This window comes from Engystomops pustulosus, chromosome 4, assembly GCF_040894005.1.
Source record: "Engystomops pustulosus chromosome 4, aEngPut4.maternal, whole genome shotgun sequence".
Taxonomy (NCBI): domain Eukaryota; kingdom Metazoa; phylum Chordata; class Amphibia; order Anura; family Leptodactylidae; genus Engystomops; species Engystomops pustulosus.
This window is the reverse complement of record NC_092414.1, coordinates 83,134,156-83,158,767: the sequence shown is the minus strand read 5'-3', so window position 1 is coordinate 83,158,767 and position 24,612 is coordinate 83,134,156. Positions and strand designations below refer to the sequence as shown.

The 24,612-nt window shown below is 39.5% G+C and overlaps 1 protein-coding gene across 1 annotated transcript; it reads right to left on the bottom strand.

Moving 5' to 3' along the window:
- Positions 1 to 1,133: 1,133 nt before the first annotated feature.
- On the bottom strand, positions 1,134 to 22,652 carry NTS (neurotensin). Its single transcript, XM_072146514.1, has 4 exons — positions 22,452 to 22,652; positions 19,405 to 19,466; positions 6,209 to 6,433; positions 1,134 to 1,512 (listed from the first exon to the last, which is right to left on the bottom strand). The coding sequence occupies exons 1-4, from the start codon at positions 22,522 to 22,524 to the stop codon at positions 1,363 to 1,365; spliced, it is 510 nt and encodes a 169-aa protein (XP_072002615.1). The 5' UTR covers positions 22,525 to 22,652; the 3' UTR covers positions 1,134 to 1,362.
- Between the last annotated feature and the right edge of the window lie 1,960 nt (positions 22,653 to 24,612).

Sequence of the window (24,612 nt, the reverse complement as noted above, 5' to 3'; positions counted from 1 at the left end):
AAAATAAGATCTTTTGATTCTTTTTTATTAAAAATTTCATGGGTTACAAGATGGTGAAAAAGTGAAATAAGGGTATTTTTTGGTCAAGGTGCTCACAGTATTGTTATGTTTTTAAAGTTTGAACATTTTAAGATGAGATTCCTGGCGTGATTATGTTTATGTTTGGCTTTATATTGTTTTTATTTATTTATTTCTTAGGTACTTTTTTAATGGATATTCTTTCACAAATTTTGAAGGCCCCGTAGGGTTCTTCAAACGTGGAGGTCTGAATGCTCATTCAATATACTGCAATATTACTGTATTACAAAATATGGCCAAAATAGGGAATTTATATTAGTGCTGATTGTAATATGACTGCTATGATAGGTGTAGAGAGGCTTCAGCTTTCACAAAGAGATTTCTGCCCTCCAATGAGGTCATGGATGAGATGTTTGAATCCAATTCAGTGGGTGCATAATGCACTGCGAGTACTGTGGTCACACATGACCATGGAATTGAAGAGGTTAACCCCCATACCTGCACCCATCTTGGGTTTTAACAGCAAATATCTGGTTTTAATACAACAGTCACCCCACCATGTATCATAAGGCATCTTATACAGCCCTACTCACGCTGCACTATTTTTTTTAACAAATATATACATATGGCTGAAAAGACTATGGGGGATATTTATTAGTGCCTCAACTCCAGTTTTCCACAAGTGCCTATGCCATCTCCATGCAATGTGGGCATGAAAGTGTGCAGTTGCCACCAGAGTGGGCCGGCACAAGGCAATCCTGCCCCATGTCTGTGTAATTTCTAAAAACCTGTAAACAAATGTTTTTACACAAAACAATGTTCATGGTAAAAAAAAAAAGGGTGTGTTCCTTAAGAGATTCATTCCTTAGTGTGTTGATCATTTCAATCTTGTATACATTGAAAAATCTAAAAAACTGTTATAAAAGTTTGCAATCCATTAACTTTGTCATTGAAACATATTTTGAAAGAGGACTGTATTTTTTAACAGTTTTGAATGGGTTTACTGGGACTAAATTCTATTTTAGTATTACTTTTTAGATTTATTCCCTGAAGTATTTCCCAGTTGTAATCCAATATTTTGAACTTAAAGAGGAAGTATTCACTTTATGGAAGACTTTGCAGATAAATGGTATTTATTTCCAAAATGTAAAAGTCCAAATAATTTTATGTATATAAAAATCACATTGAACAAACAACATGAATAAAAACACATTAACTTTATATTAATGACAATTATATTTCAATTTATTTATGGCACAAATATAACTTTAATTGTAATTAAAATAACCATAAATCACATTTACTTATAAATTAAACACATCTTTGTGAATCAGATTGAATTTGTTAGTAATAAGAGCCCCTTTTCAGTATGTAGGGTCTTCTAGCTTTGCTTACAATGGACTGTCTCTTGAAAATATAAGGGGTTTTCCTCTTTACAATTTCTTCATTTTCACTGTTTGAACTGCTGGGTTCAAGGAGGTCCCGTTGAAGCATCTAGAAAAAATAAAAGAGGTTGTAGAGATTTCATTATATTGACAATCAAATCTTGTGTGTCTGATATATTGCAAGTGATGTGAATGTCAATAAGTATAACATTCTGTGCAAAGATTTTTATAATTGGAGAGGAAATAAGTCCATCTTTATTTATATTGGACAGTAGTATGCCTATAGTGATAGTAATGGTCTCCCACAAATTGGGAAATGACAATTGAGTGACAATTCTTTTTCTTTGCATAATAGTTGCTCGCATGTTTTCCAAAGTCATATTAGCTTCCAGCAATCCAATCAGGTTGTGGAACTGTCAAAACACAAAGTTTAGCAGATGCATCTATGCTAATGAGACCCAGCAGACTAAAACAGATCTGTCCACAAGTTTATTTAGAGTCCTATATTACTTGATCATTAGCAAGAGCTTAGAACTCTTGTGCTATAAATATCTCTAACTGCAAGGATAAACCTTAACTTGCCATTGATTCAAGCTGTAAGTGCAGGTGTAGCCCGACAACAGTGGTAAATTGTAAATCTATAGCTGCTAATAGTTATGCAAGATTGTTCTAGACTTGTTTTGCTGTTGTGGCATTATTTTAAAATGTAATAAAAGTGTATAATAGTTAAATATAAACATTTCTTCTATGGGTAAAGTTTTCTTTTTAAAGAATATAAATATATTTTCTTACAATACTTACACCAAGCTGCGGGATTTGCTCAGGAATAACAATTTAAATGTCATTAGGTAAATTAGGGAATTCAGATAAAAAAAATAAATATAAGAGAACAGAAAAAGTAAAGCCATCTCTTTCAGTTGATCAATATGCTAGATGAGATGACTAAGGAAAATGGAGCAGAAGCTGGGACAGCTTGAAATGGAGGCAACAAGAGGGAAGCATTAGGTGGGGAACTATAGAAAGGGAGGGGGATTTGGGTTACACATGGCTACAGAAAGAGGGCATAATGAACTGGGGGATTAAGAAAGGGGTTATTTAAAGTGGGCATTTTAAAAGACATCTACCATCAGATATACTTTTCTTGTAAATTAAACAGTTTTTTATTACTTACTAGCACAGCCTGATTGTGGAACTATATTATATAAAAAATGCTAATGAGTCAGAGGCACTCAGGCTTACATCAGCTGATCACCTCCTGGCTCTGGAGCTTTTCCTGGCTCCATGGGCTGATAATTTATTCACGCTCCCTATATTTTTTTTATCCTTAACAGATATTGTTGAGACTACTGGAGATGTCACCTGGAAGTCTGCAAGTCTTGCGCATGCACGTTGAGACATTCCTATTGAGCCGGCTGTACAATGGAAGCCTGGGTGCAATGAGGTGATGTAAGCCTAAGTGCCTCCAGATCATTAGAATTTTTAATACAACTTTATATTTCAACAATCTGGCTGCAAGAAAGCAATAAAAATGGTTTAAACCCTTAACAACCAGGCCCATTTTGGGGTTTTAATTTTTCGCTCCCCACCATCAAAATCCTTTTCCATGTAGAGAGCTCTGTGAGGGCTTGTTTTCTGCATAACAAATTGCACTTCATTATGACTGCATTTAATATTCTTTGTCGTGTACTGGGAAGCGGGGAAAAAATTCAAAATTTTTCAGACTTTTGATGATGTTTTCAATGCTATCATTTTAAGGAGTGTTTAGCATTTTGATCCCCTTTTATTACATTTTTTATATTTTTCAAAATGGCAAAAAGGTGGCATATTCGACTTTATTTTCTGCTACCTAGCTAAATGCCGGAAAAACTGTTATTATATATTGATAGATTGGAAATTTTGGGACAAAGATTTGGTACAAATCTTTTTTACTGTTATTTATATCAGTTCTAGGGAAAGGGGGTTGATTTGATTTTTTAGGCTTTTTAATTTAAATAAAAAACATGTTTTTTTTTTTATTATTTTAACTTATTTTTCATACCCCCTGGGGTCCTTTAACCCTAGGATGTCTGATAGATCCTACCATAAACTGCCATACTACAATATGGCAGTATATGAGATTTTGCACATCATTTATTAAAATGTGCAAATTGCACTTTGTAATTCAAGAGTTAAAATCAGGTCTTTTGTATGACCCAAGGCTGTCATGGTAACCAAACTTTGCCCTTGATGACTTCACAGGGGGCAACGATCACATCCAGTATGGCAGCGCCCATGCACAACCGAGATTTAAATGCCTCCAGCAACTTTACCAGAGGCACTTAAAGGATTAACACCAACTAGCACCAACTTTGGGTGTTAACGGTTGGTGTTTGCTGCGATATTCCAACAAGTGACGTGCAGATACGTCACACGGTAAGGGGTTAATCATCAAGAGAAGACAACTATATATATATATATATATATATATATATATATATATATATCAGAGTATATATATATATATATATATATATATATATATATATATATATATATATTATCTGATGGTAGATGTCCTTTAAAAGGGTTTGCTTATGAAAGAGATAAGAGATGCTGTGCGCTGACATTGTCCTTAGATTATCAGGGCTCAGGGTTTAGCTACACTTTTATTTAGCTTCTTAACATTCTACTAGTATCTGACACAAAGAAAAACTGAGATGAGACAAATCAGAGATGAGAGATGATGAGATCCATGAGATGAATATAAAACACAATCACACTCTCAGCTCTGCTAATTAACCTCATAAATAGAGTTAGCACGTCTCCCTCACCTAATCAATAAAACACATAGCCAGCTTTGCTATAATGACCTTATCTGCAAGTAGTTTGTAGAGTAAATCTCTCTGCACACTGCTGCTTGTCGGCAGGAAGTGCCTGCTCCTAAGCTGGTCTTGTAATGTAAGCGGGAAGTGCAGGAGTATGAGAGCACTGCAGTGTGCAGACAAGAAAAGCTATTCATGAGAAGAATCTGGTCATAGTAAGAAGATTTGATGGAAGGATAGAAATAGGTTGGAATCTATGAAATGCTGTATTTTTGTAAATAACAGGGAATTAGAGAATGTGTAATTTTATCCTGCGTATATTTAGGAATCTTTTCTTCATGGGAATACCCCTTTAAGGAAAACTTTTGCTATCAAAACCATTTTTTAATACTCAGTATGTGAAGTTTTATTAGAACTTTCTTTGAAACCATGTTTCAGAAATTATAAGAAATAGTTGTAACTCACAGTAGAGTGTGTAGGGTTCTTACTTCTTAACTTAAATTGGTATGATTACGAAAAAAAAGCATTTCATAACAAAATTTTGGATGTACTGGTATGAATCATAATTACACAATGGGTTTTGTCATTTATAAAATTGGACTTCTTCTGCAAAAAAAGAGTTTCTCAGTTTCAACTCCAGTTCACTCTTAATCAGTGCAAATATGTGGAGTAACAAAATGTAGCCAAACACTTTATGTATTGAGAGGTAAGAAGAGATGTGAACTTTTCAACAATAAACTATTTGCTTTTGGAAATACACAACTTTACTATGGTTCTATGTTTTACAAGTTGGAGCAATATCTCCTCCAGATATAGCATTAACTATAGTACTCTCCCATAATAGTCAGTAATTTCCGTTCTCTTCAAAGTCACTGCTCATGCTTTTCTTCTTCATCATGTTTTCACTTTCCATGTCTCTTGTTTCTTTGCCCACTTTTCTCAATTGCTCCCTGACATTTTAGCCTGGATATTTTTCACTCTATCAATGGCCAGGAGGCATTTTGGCCATATAGATCACTAAGTTAATATTTCTAAAGAATAAAATAAGTCTGAAATCTTAGTAGATTCTTTTCCATCTACCCATAGTATAATAGTATCAGATATTTCGATATTTTGATATTTGAATACTTATATCATGAAAAATATGATGTTTTTTTTTTTTAAATAAGGAATAAAATAAGAAAGGCAAGGGACACCTGACAACCTTGGTAGCTGCAGTTTATCTAGGAATTAAAGTATTCATATCAATTTCTTTCTTAAAGGCTATGAAGACCTTTGACATTGAAAATATTCTTTACATATTCAAGTGGTTTCCTGGAATTATATAGGTTGATGGCAGCAATCTTTGGTTCATAATTCATTTTCAGACCTTGTGGATATTCAGTTTTCAACCTGCTCTTAAGTTTGTTGTTTCTATGACAGAAAAGTCTCAGTCATTAAAACTGTGCATGGTATTTGTCCACTGTACTATTGGATCCACCAGCCTATATGTATAAATAAAACTTCATTACTATACTGATTTCCTCTTCTACAGCCCATGATAAACCTCCTATCCTTTCTGATGACAGATCCTGAGTAAGTTCTCTCCACTTTCTATACAAATATATTTTAATTCAATCTCTCCCACAAGTTTAACTCACTATTTACAGCCTTTGTTACATATCCTTCATAAAAATTGGATTCTTTCTTATCTGTCCATTTTCTGATCTCCCATGTACAACCTCCTCCTCCCTATTAGCTATCTGTAACACAAAGAAGATTGGGATGAGTAGATAGATTATATGTCAGATTTATGATGGACTCAGGCTGAAAATACCCAATCTTACAATATATACATCAATTACAGACTAAATTCAATGCTACCACTGTTATCCTTGTTCTTTTGCTGAACATATATATTTCCTATATTTTGTAAAACACCATTATGCTAGTCATAAATATGGAACATCTTACTCCGGCCCACAGTTTATCAAGAATGGCATATGAAACTTCAATGCCTCATACCTCTGAATGTTGAAAGACCATGCTTTGGCAAATTTTTTGAAGTTGAATTGCTGTCAACATTGCTTCCAAGTTCAAGCCATCCAGTGATGTTGGATATTGTTTTCTGACCATGAGATCTTCTTCTCCAGTCTCTCCTGTTTCCTCCGTTTGGGTGTTAAAATTGTTTACAAGTTTGCATACATTGAGAAGAGTCATTTTCCAGTATGGAAGCCGTGCTTTATTCACCTACAGTTAAGAATATGTAAATTATTGTGAGCATAAACATATAAACATACTTTTTTTCTTTTTATTTATTTTGAACACATGGCAAGTAGAGATGAGGAAATCTATTTGTCATTTCTTGACATTAATACGAATCTGGCAATATTCAGGCACTAAATGAAATCTGAATTTTTTCTTATTTATATCAGACACATCTTCTATATATGATAAGAACCTAATAGATCCCTTAAAATGTCCTTTGATTTTAATGGACTATGGTGTTTTCTGTTATTTTCCATTCTTTAGAGAACTAGAAGGTGTTATATACCTATTTCCAAGACAATTGTCTCAGACCGAATAGATTTGGGCCCCAATTGAATCTTACAAAAAATTTGATCATTTCCAGATAAGGAAATCTTGAATGATCTCTAATGTCTAATGCATTTAATTTCTATTTTTATAGCTCCACCAACAAAACATTTTAGTGAATGTGCACTGTGCAGCTGGAAGTCCTGCAAAACCTAATCATATATTGGTGACCTACTCTGTTGATGAGTCATTAATATGTATAGCTCCCAATGACATACATTACCTTTTCTATAAAAATTACTTCCCAGAATATAAATCCCTATAACATTTATTCCTCATTACTAGAGATGAGCGAGCATACTTGTTCGAGCATTAGCATACTTGCAACTGCTCGGTGCTCGGACAAGTATTTAGCCCGCTCAAGAAAATGTCATCTTGCGGCAGCAGTGGTTGGCTGGCCTGATCAGGTGACCCTGGAATAGACTAACCTCTGCCCGCGCTGCTCGGATCATTGTCTGTCTGGATTCCGTTAGGCAGAGAGCTGCTGCTGGTCACGGATAGCGTTAGGATGTTCTAGTAGATTACTGTTAGACAGGAGTGATTCTCCAAGAACCTTACTGTTAGGCAGGAGTGATTGTCCAAGAACCCAACAGCCCTTGTTAGGGCTACATTAGTGTTTTTCAAAAGTTAAAGTGACACACTCAGTCACAGCACAAAATCCTTTTATGTGCTGTCAGTGTAGGTTAGAAACTAGCCATAGCAATCATCTTCTGTGGTTGCTGTCTGATTTCTTCTGCACACAAAAAAAAAACACAAAAAAAATGTGCAGTTTATATTTCTGTTTTGTCTATATAATAGATAATTTTGAAAATGTTGAACCCAATTGCAAGGGGTAGAGGACGAGGGCGTGGGCGTCCAATTACTGCAGGGGTCAGAGGCCGTGGTCCTGAGCGGGGTGAGACACCACCTGCTGATGAGGGAGCAGAGGAAGGCTGCATAGCTACACTCCCTAGCTTCATGTCTCAAGTTACTGGGACTCATGGTAGAGCACTGTTGAGGCCAGAACAGTGCAAACAGGTGATGTCATGGATTGCAGATGCAGACAATGCTTCTAGCCATTTGTCCACCAGTCAGTCTTCCACGCAGTCTACCCATGTTACCCAAGTGAGCACTCCTCCAGCTCCTCCACATCAACCTCCTTCCCCCCAGTCTGCCCCCTCCCAGGAAAATTTGGCATTTGAGCCAGCATACTCTGAGGAACTGTTTTCTGTCACAAAACACTTGTCAGGTTGCTGCTGAGCTCTTTCCCGATGCCCAGGTTTTCCACCGGTCGCAGTCTGTGGGTCATGATGACCTTCTTGACGTAGTGGAAGAAGTGTGTAAAGAGGTGTCGGACGATGAGGAGACACGGTTGTCAGACAGTGGGGAAGTTGTTGTCAGGGCAGGGAGCAGACTGAGGGATCGGAGGATGATGAGGTGACAGACCCAAGCTGGGTTGATAGGCCGGGTGAACACAGTGCTTGTGAGACGGAGGCGAGTCCTATATGAGAACAGGTTGGAAGAGGCAGTGGTGGGGCCAGACGGAGAGGCAGGGCCAGAGCTGGTGCATCAGCGCCAAATATTTCACGTAGTGAAGCTCCCGTGGCGAGGGCTAGATTTTCTGAAGTCTGTAGGTTCTTTAAAGAAACAGCGGATGACCGACAGACTGTGGTGTGCAACCTGTGCCACACCAGGATCAGCAGGGGTTCCACCACTACTAGCTTAACCACCACCAGTATGCGCAGGCATATGAATGCTAAACAACCCACTCAATGGAACCAAGGCCGTTCACCTCCGACCAGGCCCACCACTGCTCCTTCCCCTGTGTCATTTGCTGCCTCCGCTAGTCAGCCCCCTGCGCAGGACCCCGGCACAAACACCTCCCTCACGAAAACCACACCTTCGCCTCCACAATCCTCCATGTGTTAAAGCTCATAGTTCAGCGGTTCCTCAAGACATACCCCAATCTGTCTGATTTGCTCATGAAGCCTCCAAGCCTCCAACTGCCCACTCACCGACTGTTGTGCGACATGCCCACGAGGTGGAATTCAACATTAACCATGTTATCCAGAGTTTACCAGCAGTGCAGGGCAATTGTAGACTGCCAGATGTCAACTTCCACCAGAACTGGTAGTCAGGTCAGTCAGCTTCCTCAAGTCTACAATGAGGAGTGAACGTGGATGTCTGATATCTGTCATATGCTGAGTAACTTTGAAGAGTCAACACAGATTGTCAGTGGTGATGCCGCCATCATCAGCCTCACCATCCCGCTGCTTGGCCTGTTGAAAAACTCTTAGGTCAGAATGAAGTCAGAAGCTTTGCGCTCGTCACAAGAGACGGGGGAAGAAGATTCCCTTGTTGATAGCCAAAGCACCCTCCGGTCTGTTTCTCAGCTCGTATCGGAGGAGGTGGAGGAGGATGAGGAGAAAGAGGAGGAGAATGTTGGCGAGACAGAAGAGGGGACCATTGCCAGTCCTTAACTGTTCAGCGAGTATGGGCAGAAGAAGAGGAGTTGGAGGAGGAGGAGGAAATGGAGAGTCAGGCCAGTGAGGGGAGTGAATTCCTGCACGTTGGGACTCTGGCGCATATGGCAGATTTCATGCCAGGCTGCCTATCCCGTGACCCTTGCGTTAAAAGAATTTACTCCAGCACCGATTACTGGGGATTCACTCTCCTGGACCCACGGTACAAGCAAAATCTTTCCACTCTCATCCCTGTAGAGGAAAGGAGTGTGAGAACGCATGAATACCAGCAGGCCCTGGTGCACAAGCTGAAACAGTATTACCCTTCTGGCAGCGCTAGCGGCAGAGGGCATACTTCTGCGGGACAAGTAGCGAGGGAGAGTAGGCGAGCAGGCAGCTTGTCCAGCACTGGCAAGGGTACGCTTTACAAGGCCATTGCCAGTTTTATGTCACCTCAGCAAACACTGTCACCTGTCCCCAGTCTCGGCAGCTGATCTTGTCCTGTCCCCAGTCTCGGCAGTTGATCTTTACAGAAAGATGGTGAGGGAGTACGTAGCTGACCATACCATTGTCCTAAATGATCACACAAGGCCACCTACCCGCTCCTCTGTTTTGAAAACTTTTTTGGACTGCCACATACAGACACTCGATCTATTTAATTTTTCTGGAGGGCCACCTACCCGCTCCTCTGTTTTGAAAACTTTTTTAGACTGCCACATGCAGGCACTATCCAAATTTAATTGTCTCCATAGCAGCCTCAGTCGGAGTTGATATGCGGGGACCATAGCCTGCGCTGCTGCCGCTGCCTCAGCATGCCATCCCCTATAGTGTCAGGGTCAATTATTGGGTGTTTTGGATGCTATCTCGCATCACTTGGTCACTCTGTCATTCCCATGCTGTTGTCCATAATTTTGGCATAATGGTGCGATTAGGCAACCTCAGAGGCATCCATGCATGCTGCCCCTGCTGTTTCCTGTCCATTTTGCCTCCACGATCCCCCACATCATCCACGAATGCCTTCATGCGCAGCGTTCAACTGTCTATACCCCAGACGCTGGAGCGCAAGTGGAAATACAGCACATCGTCCCCTTAGAAACGAGCTGTGTCAGGCTACACTTTCGGGTGTTTTACCAGCTGTGATTTTCTGGTGTTTTTGCTGTATGACTGAGTGCGTGTCCCCCCCCCCCACATGCCTCCACACGCCGTCTCCATAGCAGCCTCCACCTGTTGTATCGATAGCTGCCTCCACACGCCGTCTCCATAGCTGCCTCCACACGCCGTCTCCATAGCTGCCTCCACACGCCGTCTCCATAGCTGCCTCCACACGCCGTTTCCATAGCTGCCTCCACACGCCGTCTCCATAGCTGCCTCCACACGCCGTCTCCATAGCTGCCTCCAAAAGTCGTCTCCATAGCTGCCTCCACATGTCGTCCCCTTAGCAAATGAGCTGTGTCAGGCTCATTTTTCCGGTGTTTCACCAGATATGTTGTGGAACTTGGTCACTATGTTGCCACCATGCTGTGTTATCGACTAAATATACCGTCAACCTTTTGTTCACATAGGAAATCATTTCAGCGCTTCTTGCTCACCTCCTTTGTTTCACTGCTGACATAACCAGGCCAAATACTGATACGTACAGTGCTACACGTTATCCTCGCCAAAAGGAATTTTTTTAATTGGTTTGAAGCCTGAGTCCATTTGGGTATGTCGCCATGCCACTCTCTACCCTGCCGCTGCTGCCGCTGCCTCCACATGCCATCCTCTATAGTGTCAGGGTCAATTATTGGGTGTTTTAGATGCTATCTCACCTCACTCGGTCACTCTGTCATCGCAATGCTGTTGCCCATAATTTTGGCATAATGGTGCGATTAGGCAGCCTCAGAGGCATCCATGCATGCTGCCCCTGCTGTTTCCTGTCCATTTCCGTGGTGTTTCCATCCTTTTCTGAGGATCCCAGGTGTTTGGCCAAGCTTCCCTGTGCAGAGCCTTGGTCCCCTTGAAAAATGCTCGAGTCTCCCATTGACTTCAATGGGGTTCGTTATTCAAAACGAGCACTCAAGCATCGGAAAAAGTTTGACTCGAGTAACGAGCACTCGAGCATTTTAGTGCTCGCTCATCTCTACTCACTTAACTGCCTAGCAAACAGCCCAACCACAACCAGACTTCGAGGAAGCTGTGAGAATGTGTAAGTGGTGGCAAACTCACCCTACAGTCTACTGCCGTAAGCAGATAAGCCACCCTAAAAAGGGCAAACCCACTAATAGGAACCTAACTAATAGACCCTAAGAGACCCAGCAAGGTGACAGGGACAACTTACTTTGGCAGCTGCTGAATGGTGGAACGGACAGGTAACAGTAAATCAGAGACACACCAGTTTTATCACTAAGACACAGTAATGCATCAATGGAATAAGACACAACAAGGAAAGTGTTGACACTCTAGAAGATACACTTAACTGAGGGACAAATAACAGATACAGACAGACAAGCAGAGTCAAATAGAACCGGGTCAAAACCGAGATGGCGGCAAAGGTACTGAATCAACTCACTGGATCAGCCATCCATCACTCTAGTAACCGTTGCTGGACAGGGCTGAACTGCAGAGAAATGGGTGTGGCTTAATCATAACATAACAGCAATCTCAGCCACATATCACACACACACAAAACACAAAGGAAAATATAAGACACCTAAGAAGGACATTGGCATGGATGTTACAGTACCCTCCCCCTTTAAAGAGGTGCCATTGGACCCTCAATATTTCTTGCAGGTTTTGAAAGAAGAGAATGGTCCAGATTGAGGGGAGTTGTGTTAGAGTTGGCTTCTACCTTACATGCAGCTACAAAATCACAAACATCCTGTCCCAATGAGGGCCACTAATAATTCCTAGCCAAAAGACACTTGGTATCAGCAACACCATGGTATCTGCTAGCACCCCATCACCCCATACAAACAATCTATCAACAGGAGTTTTTCTGAGTGCCATTTCTTGACAATTAGCAATGTAGCAAGGTAATGCTCTATGGTAACCAACACATTATCAAAGGACAAGATATTTTTAGGGGAATTCTCAGAGATATTGACATGAGCATTAACTCACATAGCCTCATGCACTGGGTGAGATAAACTGAAACTCCCTTTCTTGCGAAGCTTAGACCCAAAGAAAGTTGACAGTCCCATGCAAGGGTTATGAGTCTACAGACTCTTCATCAAAAACATAAGCACAATCATAAATATACTAAGTCAACTCTGCTCAGGAGCAAGCTATGGAGGATCTATTTTAACCAAGTTCCGACCTAAAGCCGAGACAAATACAAAATCAACAAAATTGGTGACAGACCCAGAATCTATCAAGGCATTAGAACCTTAGGATCAGACACAGGAGGTACCTAGGTCTGGTGGGGCAGTTCTGAAACAAATGATCAGACTTTCCACAGTAGAGACACGAGGAATTGTTTAAACAATATTCCTTCCTAGCATTAGCATCCATGCATACCAGTTCCATAGGTTCTGGTTCAGGGACAGTAAAAGGAGGGACAGATTTTTTAGAATGAAAAAGGGCAACACAAAAGATAAATCAGAGTTTGTTCTAGCCTTGCGTCTATCACTCAGTCTGCAGCCAATACAGACTGCTAGAGCTATAGTTAATTCTAAAGAACTCAGCATAAATGGATCCCAAGGAATGAAAAAATCTACCCAGGGATAACCATTCCTCCACTCCAAGAGGAATTTTCAGGGCGCAGCTCTCAGGGTCTCCCTGTAATACAAAAATAACTGCTCCCACCACCTGAGCCTGAGAGGCAAGAACATTTATACAGAAAAACAGCACAACTCAAAATCGAATTTCCCTCAGTCACTCATGAAATGATCCAGGAACATTTTTACCTTCCACTATGTAGCAGCAACTTTACAGCAGTAAGTTTAACCTGACAATGGGAAAGAGCATTGACTTGGTTGGTTAAATCAGATACCAGGTCTGCTTGGCCATACAAACAGCTCTGTATATTGGACACTACACCTGCTGGGCCCTCCATGTGGTTCAACAGCAAAATCTGAAATAATCCTAGTTTTAGGGCTGTTTTTTTCTGTCACATACTTGTCCAGAAAAAAGCACAACCACAACTAGACTTGTCACAAGCTATAAGACTGGGTCAGCGATTGCTAACTCGCCCTGCAACGTCCATGCGGGCTAGCAACTGATAAGGGTTAACTTGATTTCAGGAAACTAACTGATGCACCCTGAGAGACCCTGAAAGGTTACAGGGGAAACTTCATCTGGCAACTTCTGGATGCTGGAGCGGACAGGAAATCAGAGACAGATCAGTGATCACAATGGTACACAGTAGTGCGTCAAGGCAATGAGACAAAACAGAGACAGGGAAAGTGGGGACACACTAGAACATACATGACACTGAGAGACAAGCAACAGATATATAAACAGACAAGCAGAGCCAGACAAAACCAGGCAAAAAAAGGCGGCAGAGGTAGATAAACAAATCACTATAAAGAGTTTAAGTAACGTAGTAGAGGTCGGATACACAGAATAGCAAGGCAATAACAATCAGCAATAGGTAAATGTATAAGGAGAATAGTAGAGGTTTAATGGGACTAGACAGCCGTCCATCACACCAGTAACTTTTGCTGGACAGGGCTGGGCTGCAGATAGCCGTTTGTACACCATGTAAAGTACTGCAAATATTTTAGAGCCAGTATAGTGTCTTTAACTGTTTGTAAACAGTTATATTTATATTCAGTACTTATATACACACACATAATGTTCTATACACATACACACATTTATGTTGTACAATCAATAAGGGATTCGCAGACATTACATTAAGATAAGAACAAATGCAAGTGCAAATACAAGACTGCAATGATCAGATGCCCAGTGGCAGGAGGATCCTGCCTGTGAGGACTCACAATCCATGTGGGAGCCCTCATAAATGTATGATTTATACACTCGTACATACAGTATGCACACACTCATACAGTGTATACACACACTATGTACACATACATACATTTATACAGAGATACAGTATATACAAATCAAATTTGCACACAAACAGTATAGTAAATAGAATAGTAAATACACATTATATGTACATGTATAGAAAATATACTTGGACTTACAGTATAAACACGTAATATACTCACATACTGCATATACAGCATACATACACACATCCAGCATATACACAACTGCAGCAGGATATGCATATAATCATGCACCTGCCTCACTTTTTATTGTGGCAGGTTGTGGCTGGGCCCCCCAATACCGTGGGCCCCCTTAGCATTGGCTCTAGCTGTTACCCCTGTTTTACATGTACAGGCAACAATAGTTTTACTTTGTATCTATCTACTTTATTTAACTACTCTTTCTCATTAGAAAGATCTTAACTAGTGTAAGACTATAAACTATTTAGATAATGGAAAAACCAAATGTGGTTGGCATCCATTTGGGAAGTATAGGGTTAAGGAAGTCCAGTAAGTAACTTTATAGAAGATTTATTTATTTTTTTCAATGAAAACTATTATTATATTTTACAGATTCTACTACAATTTTTTTGTTTATATTGTCGGATGACGCCTATGGTTATGATTTTTTGGGTTAAAGTTAATTTTACTTCTATAAGTCATTTACAGGTTAAGGAAAGAAAAACTACATTTTGCAATGAATTAATTCAGATATTTAAAATATATCAAATGTTTGTCTCTTATCAGTCCCAAACTATTCATCCATTACATTGAAAACTTGTGCCTTTTCACTGACACTGAGCAGTTTATAGCAAGCCTGAGGAAAAATATATGTTCTATGCTGTACAGTAAAGATAAGTGAATAATGGAGCTGAGTGATTGATGGTTGTTGTGTCTGCTCATACAGTGCCATCTGAATACCACCATGGATAGAGCGATAGGTGGTAAAAGCTATTTGCCTTTTATTGCCATCATCTGAAACTCTTTTGTTAAATATCTCCATTTATTTCTCTGTAGCAGGATTTTTATTACCACTGTATAAAATGCTTTTTCCAGGAGCTTAGTTATGATCTAAAGGATTACAAGAATTAATCTTGATAGCTGCTTAGTGCTGGAAATCAAATATGTCCTGTATATAGTGTTCTATGACTTGTTATCACTGTAGAGTATTAGCAATATGATCAACCATACAAACAAAGTAGTCTTCAGAAATTGGTTAAGTGTAAGCATCTATTACATCTCTGTGTGTAAGTGGAAATGTAACATCTTCAAATATTTAGACTAATCATTTATTCTTTATTGGAGATGGATAGTTATAATTGGTACGTAAGGGGTTTAATGACAATGTCCTTTATAACCTTGAAAAGGGAAAGAGTTTGGAGTTACATCCTTAGAGATCTGTGGCAATGAGGGGATGAAAACTTGTTAAAGATCTTTATCTAGGGTTCAAACTGACCTTTTACAGTTGTAAGGTGATGGCCAAATTTTAATCATGTATATCAGAACAGAAAAAACCTTGCAGAGGGTGTGAAAGCTGATAAAATACTGAAATGTTATAGTTTAGCCTGAATGTACCAAAATCTCCCCTTTAAGACATTTTCCCAAATTGTTCATGAACTATGCACCTTTTTTCCAAAGGCCTTGTTCTCATAAAAACAGAATGTTTATATTATCCCAGCTACATAATGGCTCCTTAGTAACCAAAATAAGATAAGAAGAAGAAAACAGGCTGAAGGACAACAAGAGTCAAGAAGAAGCAGGCAGACAAGCAAACAGAGTACACAAATTGAGGTTTGAATCATGACATGGCTGAAAGTGGACTCCTAGTTAAGACAAGATGGGTGGACAAAAATGGCGTCTAGAGAGAAATATGATATCTCTCACACTATCACCCCTGTGGTCATTTTTTTTCAGGTCTCTAATCTCTCCCTGGTGTTGTGTGATGTAAGAGATATGTGGGTATTTTGATTTCCCTTGTATGTGATTCATTGGTTTGTTCAAAAAATGATCTTAAAGGGGTTGTCCACTTTCAGCAAATAATTGAAATGGTGTAAGGAAAAGTATATTTTCAATATACTTTCTGTATAAATTCTTCATTGGTTTCTAGATCACTACTATTCAATGTTCACTAGATCAGCTGTTTTTAGATGTTTTTTTTTCTATTTATTTTTTGCATACCGGTATAAAATTCACAATGCAGTTCCTCAAATGGTTCCAGATGTTTTTAGTAATATTTACAGTACTTTTGACTATTGCTAACTATATTGTCTACTCCACTCAATGTTTTCTCAATTCTACCTTAATTGGCAGTCTTCATTATGGAGAACTCTTACTTCCCGATCGTAGTCACATGCCTCTCACTTATCCAAACCAGTTCCCTATGCTGCACTGAAGAGACCCAATCAGATTAAAACAGCGCTATCTACAGTTGGGAGTCTGTTCCTTCTGGAATAGATATACTGGTTTGGTTTTAATCCCACATCATGTAATAAGGCCTCTTGTAGATCATGCCTGATGTCAAGAGAGCTACCTCACAAGGTAGCTAAAATAGGTGTGGTTTCCTCAATTCTAAACAATATTTTTTTAGCTCCTGCTCCTGTGTTCAAATCCCAGTACTGTATCCACTTTCATGTTCCTGTAGTGGCCAAGATTCTGTACTGCCACCCCTTATCCTGCCTTGCCTGGACTCCTGTATCCTGCCTTGCCTGGACTCCTGTATCCTGCCTTGCCTGGACTCCTGTATCCTGCCTTGCCTGGACTCCTGTATCCTGCCTTGCCTGGACTCCTGTATCCTGCCATGCCTGGACTCCTGTATCCTGCCTTGCCTGGACTCCTGTATCCTGCTTTCCTAGACTCCTGTATCCTGCTTTCCTAGACTGCTGTATCCTGCTTTCCTAGACTCCTGTATCCTGCCTTGCCTAGACCTCTGTATCCTGCCTTGCCTAGACCCCTGTATCCTGCCTTGCCTGGGCTCCTGTATCCTGCCTTGCTTGGAATCCTTTATCCTGCCTTGCCTGGACTCCTGTATCCTGCCTTGCCTAGACTCCTGCATCCTGCCTTGCCTGGACTCCTGTATCCTGCCTTGCCTGGACTCCTGTATCCTGTCTTGCTTGGACTCCTGTTTTTGCCATGCCTAGACTCCTGTATCCTGCCTTGCCTAGACTCCTGTATCCTGCCTTGCCTAGACCCCTGTATCCTGCCTTGCCTGGACTCCTGTATCCTGCCTTGCCTGGACTCCTGTATCCTGCCTTACCTGGACTCCTGTATCCTGCCTTGCCTAGACTCCTGTATCCTGCCTTGCCTAGACTCCTGTATCCTGCCTTGCCTAGACTTCTGTATCCTGCCTTGCCTAGACCCCTGTATCCTGCCTTGCCTAGACCCCTGTATCCTGCCATGCCTGGGCTCCTGTATCCTGCCTTGCCTGGGCTCCTGTATCCTGCCATGCCTGGACTCCTGTATCCTGCCTTGCTTGGACTCCTGTATCCTGCCTTGCTTGGACTCCTGTTTTTGCCATGCCTAGACTCCTGTATCCTGCCTTGCCTAGACCCCTGTATTCTGCCTTGCCTAGACTCCTGTATCATGCCATGCCTAGACTCCTGTATCCTGCCTTGCCTAGACCCCTGTATTCTGCCTTGCCTGGACTCCTGTATCCTGCCTTGCCTAGACTCCTGTATCCTGCCTTGCCTAGACTCCTGTATCCTGCCTTGCCTGGGCTCCTGTATCCTGCCTTGCTTGGAATCGTTTATCCTGTCTTGATTGGAATCCTATACCCTGTCTTGATTGGACTCCTGTTTTTGCCATGCCTGCCTTGCAACTCTGCACCTTGCCATGTGTGGACTCTGGACCCTGCCAGTCTGCCCAGTGATGAAATGTTTGCTGCTTGTTTTCTGTGTTTTTCTGTGTTATACATGTTTTTTTCTTAAAAACATTACAGCGAGCTTCCATTTATCAGAAAAAAATCACGTAGCCATAATATAATGATTATATGCAATGTCCATAAAAGAGACAACATTATAGGAATATACTGGACATATTAATACAAGAGAGTGATATAGTTTGTTGGTTTTTGTGACTTGAGATGCCCATAACAATCTATTACAAACATCTGCTCTGGACTGGAGTTTATTTCCACAAAAAATGTTGAGTTTTACTGTAATTGCTCAAAAATATACAACTCTTTCATATGTCTACATCTAGATTTTAAAGATATATTAGGAACAACACTAAAAAAAAGGTTGGGGCAAACTTTGCTGGGTGGAAAGGTCGCAAATTTTTGTATTAATGTTCAAATGCACCAACAAAGGTGCAAAATAATAGATAAGGATAAATGACCCCATACAATTTTTAACCTTTTTTGTAGCAGGCCATGCACAAATCTCTCTAAAATACATTACAGCTGCTATTTTTAAGATAGAAGTTAAATTACATGAGAGTTAATTCATGTCTTGGGAAGGATTTTAAATAATAATAAGATGATGCGCAACTAACAGTTTCTGCTTGGAGATATGAGGAGCTCCTATGTAGTGTCACTTTTCTTTAAGTGTCAGGTTCTGACATCAGAATGTGATGTCTTAACATATATTATTCACATTCATGTCAATGGATCATTTTTCTCTTGTGTCTAATGTTTTCATTACATAAAATTAATTATTATTAAACAGTGAAAATGCGCATTTCAAGCAGCAAGTAAAAGAGCCTGGTATGGGTCATGATAAAAGACATAGCAGAGCTGACTTCTCAGACGTAGCATAGCAAATTTTGTTACTTGACTCAATTCAACTAATCTGGGGCAACAAAGCATTTTGGAAAACCTGCTTTATTACACTGTGACTAATGCCAAGGCACAAGTGATGCAGCGTCAAAAAGGGAAATGATATACTTAGCTCTGCTAAATCTGTATGAATGGATTCAATATTGGATAAATAGAGACACAACTCCCAGCACATTCTTCATGTGCACTAAGTCTTATGATAGGGTTGTAGTCATGAAGCTGCTTAGGTGAGAGAACACAAGGGTGGAAGTACATCTAAGATTAAAGGAATGCTTCCCCCCCATTAGTAATAGAGGAAACTTAAGTGATAGCTTCTTTCAAGGTTTTATTCTCCCAGACTATGAGCTCCTATAATTTGTTTCAGGCCATATATCTATAGTTTTGGAAATGGCGCCATTCATTTCAACATGATCGCTTCAATAAGGCAATACACACCTTTGATGAGTACATATTGCTGAGTACATCTGCTTCTAATGCTTTCATCTCTTCTTCAGAATCTATATAAAAATAAATAAATATATAGAAATGTGGCTGTAGTTATTGATGGGATGTTGGAGGCTGCTTTCATATCTCACCTCAGTATACATATCACATACACATCATATTTCAAACCACTAGAAAATAAAGAGCCAAAGAATATGTCTTCACATTTGGGAACTTGTGTATCGGCTATTATTCCAGGAAATTGAAATATTAAATAAAGTTGTATGATTTATAATGTATGCACACATTCAGGTTTTTTTGGGAAAAGGGTTACAATGATAAATATGTAATTTGGTATAATATGAGTCAAAGCTTCTTCTTACTGAAAAGTAATGTCCACTAATGTATATTTATAGTACCTGTCACAGAAAGTGGATCACACTCTCATCACAATTAGAAAATCCATGTAATAATCATGTGAATTAAAATCTTATGTTTAGCCGTTTTATTCGTTTTATGAAGTCTTGTCTAATTCTTACAATATATCAGAAAACCATATGTAAGGAGTACAGCATAAATACTACTTAGCCGGTAGATATTCTTGCTAGTTCTATGTATTTAAAACTTATACATAGCGATGAAGGCTAAACTATATTAGCGAATACTTATGTTAGTATGAGTATTTTAAAGTATTAATATTAATAATTTCATTTCGGAAAGTCTCAATTAACATATATGTGCATGCGTGTGTCCTATGTGTACAGCTAATGTGATACAAGACATATATTTATCACCAGTTCATCAGTTGTACACACAGAACACACACATGCATATATGTGTGTACAGGCAATGTGATACATATGTGCATGTGTGTTCTATGTCTACAGGTGATGTGATACATATGTGCATGTGTGTTCTGTGTGTATACGTGATGTGATACATATGTGCATGTGTGTTCTGTGTCTACAGGTGATGTGATACATATGTGTATGTGTGTGTTCTGTGTGTATACATGATGTGATACATATGTTCATGTGTTTTCTGTGTGTAGAGGTGATGTGATACATATGTGCATGTGTGTTCTGTGTGTACAGACGATGTGATACATGTGTATGTGTGTGTTCTGTGTGTATACATGATGTGATACATATGTGCATATGTGTTCCATGTGTACAGGTGATGTGATACATATGTGCATGTGTGTTCTATGTGTACAGTTGATTTGATCCATATGTGTGTGTTCTGTGTGTATACATGATGTGATACATATGTGCATGTGTGTTGTTTGTGTACAGGTGATGTGATACATATGTGCATGTGCGTTCTGTGTGTACAGACGATGTGATACATATGTGTGTGTTCTGTGCATATACATGATGTGATACATATGTGTGTTCTGTGTGTACAGGTAACGTTATACATATGTGCATGTTTGTATACAGTTCATGTGATGCCAATGTGTGTCTGTGTGTTCATGTATGCAGTATGTCTGTGTGTTCACATGGTTTTTTTTAGCAGTAATGTATTTATGTTACAATTAACTCCATATCAACTATCAACTATCACTTATCTCTTAAAAGTTGGTGACAGTAATGCCAATTATTCTAAGACAATGAAATAAAGACAGTCTGAAATTAGCACAGTTCTATATCAGTATACAAGGCATATAAATATATAAATAAAGAAGCTCCCAGTTTCTCCTTTATTAGTGAGAGAGCACTTTATACTTATTCATATTAGAAAGAGCACTCAATAGATAAGGTAAGCATTCACAGTACTCTCCTTAATACAGATCTATCAACTAATGTGCTTGACTGATTTCATAAAGGCACACAGAATTCTATCTAGACTGAGCTGGGAATATTAACCATTTTTCTACCAGAGGAGTAAATTTGCTGTCAATGTAGTAATGTAAAAACTACACAAAGTATTTGTCAGGCAGCTTCTTAAAGATTTTCAAAACTGTGATAATCTCTCTTGTAATCTCTAAAAAGAGGGTGTGTTAAATCTTTTATACCAACAAAAAGAACCTTTTCTACTGGTATTCATAACACAATAACTGCAAACAATGTCGCTTTGATAGGTTCATATGAATATCATTGATCATAGAAGAGTACTGGGTCGGTTCTGTTTTCTAGCACAAGGTCAGATAAACAATAGGGAATATTACTACTAAATGACTAACTGAGAGAATGCAGAAGAGCAATGTTGTGATGCGAATGAGCATCATTTACTCTTCTGTTATATATCTATCTTATTACTTTATAAAATAGCAATCTCCTGTCCGAAATAGCCTGTGTGACCCTGATATAAGATGTCATTTTTACTATTGTGTAGACAAGAAAAAGATTTATACTTTCTCAGTGGATACCCTGAAGGTCAGCGGCATGAACATTGTATTAACTGAATGATGGGACCAGTAATCCTTGTCCCTGATAAAAACATATCATTACCGCTCCAATTTCACTAGTAGATAATCATTAGAACTGTAGCTATAAAAAAGAGCACCCACTGATACTCACGTTGTCCTTATTTTTTGGGGGGATATTTTATACTCCAGCCAAAATACTTTGGCATGCCAAAAAATTTCCAACTAACCAAACTGAAGTTTGCTTTAAAATAGTTTTCTTCAGCCACTTTCCAGGTCATGACAGATACAACTGCCTCTGCCGATGATCTTTTCTAATGTTTAGTAATGTTTGAAAAAAGGCTATACACATGATCTGATCAATGCAGATATGATCGCTATAACTACACTTATGAACAATGCAAATATGATATCTATAACAACCCTTCCAATAGCATTATCTTAAGGCTGACAATAACAACACTAAAATATAGAAAACACAATATAAGTAAAATACACAGCATTAAAAGCAAAGGAACGCAATCTCATCTCCATTCTATAGTTAACAACAGGCTGATTTTGTGTTGCTCTAATAATCTTTCATGGATTCAGATATAGCAAATAAATAAGACAAAATCTAGAAAATGTAAGAACAACATAACTAATATCCTAATTCATATAAACAAGCATGAGTAGCTAGGCAGTACATTACCTGTGCACATCCCACAGCAGCTGAAAGCAAGGAGCATCAGACAAGCCATCTGAACTCTTAGTCCAATCATCATTGATTAGTTTAGGAACTTAAGTCCATTCAATAGCAGAAATGCAAGTGATACTCTTGAATCGTCTCTCTCTTCTGTGCTGACTAGACTGCTCTGTGCCTCTGTACCATAATGGAAATACTGAACCCTCCCAGACTTTATAAGCAGTCAGATGATGTCACAAGTCTACAGGAGAGCATTTCAAGACATCCCCAACCCTCCTCTTTTAGCTCTTTCTGCTCCATATATCATCCTCTAATTGCGAATAACATGACGCACATTGGTAATTGTGGAGTATTCTGGTTGTGGACGTAACTCCGTGACGTTTTGGGATTTCTTGTTGAGGGCAAAAGTTGTGCTCTTCTAAGTTTATTTATGAGGCACAATTAATGACACATTGATTTTGCAATCATCTTCCACATTATCAATGAATAGAAGAACTCATCAGATATGTGCTATATAAAGAGTTATCTTTGGAAGCGACTGTTCAGATGTAGGCATAATAAAATGAAGTTTGTGACATTTATTGAGGCTGCAGTCTCACAATCTGCTAAGAGACAATCTTCAGATAACACCTGCTCTCAGTCCTGACTGATTGAAAACATCAGAGTTTGTATGAAAGGCAATGAAAATGCAAGTATTTTTGGTATTCAATAAACAATATTTCACTTAATGTATCAAAAAACATTCCTTCTTTTATATTAATGTATGATAGATGCAGGTCCGAGCCTTCTTCTTTAGCTGAGGAGATGACTGCAGATGCACCAGCTCCATGTCTTTTCACCATTTAGAAACTGAGGTCAGGGGAACATAGGTCAGAGGTCCACTTTTATGAAAAACAGGGCAAACTCCACTATGTCCAGTTTGTCTGTGAAGTGTGCATGATGCTCCAAATTCATGAATTGTGTCGCAAGTTCGTCAGGAAACTGGTGCCCCCTGCACTGCTCCAACAGAGGGCACCAACTTTTTTCTGTGAACCTTTAACATAGGGCGTGCGACACACTTATGTCTGACTATGCATAATAAATGTGTCCCCTTTCAGTGCAGAAGTTTGTGTGTCGCCTCGGGTATAGTTCAACCGCAGCATAAATGTTATACATACATGTGCAAGCAGTTTGCACTAAGAAAAACTAGTTCAACAGAAAACTGTTGCAGGGGCTTTAATGAATAAGGGGCAGAAGCTGTTAACATTGAACATATTGGGGCTCATTTACTAAGGGTCCGAACGCCGCACTTTCGTCGGGTTTCACGAATTTTTCCGTTTTGCACTGAATTCCCCCGGGATTTTGTCGCACGTGATTGGATTGTGGCGCTTCGGCGCCGGCTTTCACGCGATAGAAATTGGGGGACGTGGCCGTCGGACAAACCGATGGATTCGGATAAACAGTGGAATTTAAAAAAGCATTTGTGTCGCAAGATCAAGCACTCACATGCACCGGGAAGAAGCAGGTGAACTCTGCTGCTGGATATCAGGCGCACATCTTAGTGAATCCCGGCAGACCTCATCGGACAACGCGCTTCGGGATCGCGACTGGACCGGGTAAGTAAATGTGCCCCATTGGTGCCAGTTTAATAAAAGTGTCTAAATTTTAGACAATGCAAAGTTAGACAGCAGACAACCGTAAATTGTGCTAGATAGATAAGTAAGAATGTTCCACTAGGTCTGACATAGAGATTGTAAAAGTGGCTAAAGGCCTTGATAAATCACAGGATGTTGAACAGTTTTGTGGTGCAAAAAAGGACATAATGAATAATTTGCCCTATATTCTTCTGTGAACATTGGCTCCAATTAGAGTTGTGATTGTAATGGAAGGAATCAGAAACCAACAATTGTTTTTTGGAGGACTTGCCAATTCCTTGCATTACATAACCAAACAAATATAGTCATTGTATAACAGTATAAACAAATGAAGCTACTGTGATATCTTCAGGAGGAGGCATTATTTTACTGCCTATTTCACATTCAATAATGAAGCTAGAGCTAGAGCATCATTTTCTAAATGATCACTTTCTCCCATATTAAAGATTGGAGAATGGACACAGAGCAACAAAAAAAACCCTTTCTATTACTGCAGTGAACTAAAATACAGTCCCTTTAAAAGGGTTTTCCCA

Coding starts and splice junctions, on each gene's coding strand:
- NTS (XM_072146514.1), bottom strand. CDS start 22,524: ATGATGATTGGACTAAGAGTTCAGATGGCTTGTCTGATGCTCCTTGCT. Junction 19,467..22,451: donor CTGCTGTGGGATGTGCACAG/GTAATGTACTGC, acceptor ATTTTTATATAG/ATTCTGAAGAAGAGATGAAA. Junction 6,434..19,404: donor GCAATATGTACTCATCAAAG/GTGTGTATTGCC, acceptor TCTTAACTGTAG/GTGAATAAAGCACGGCTTCC.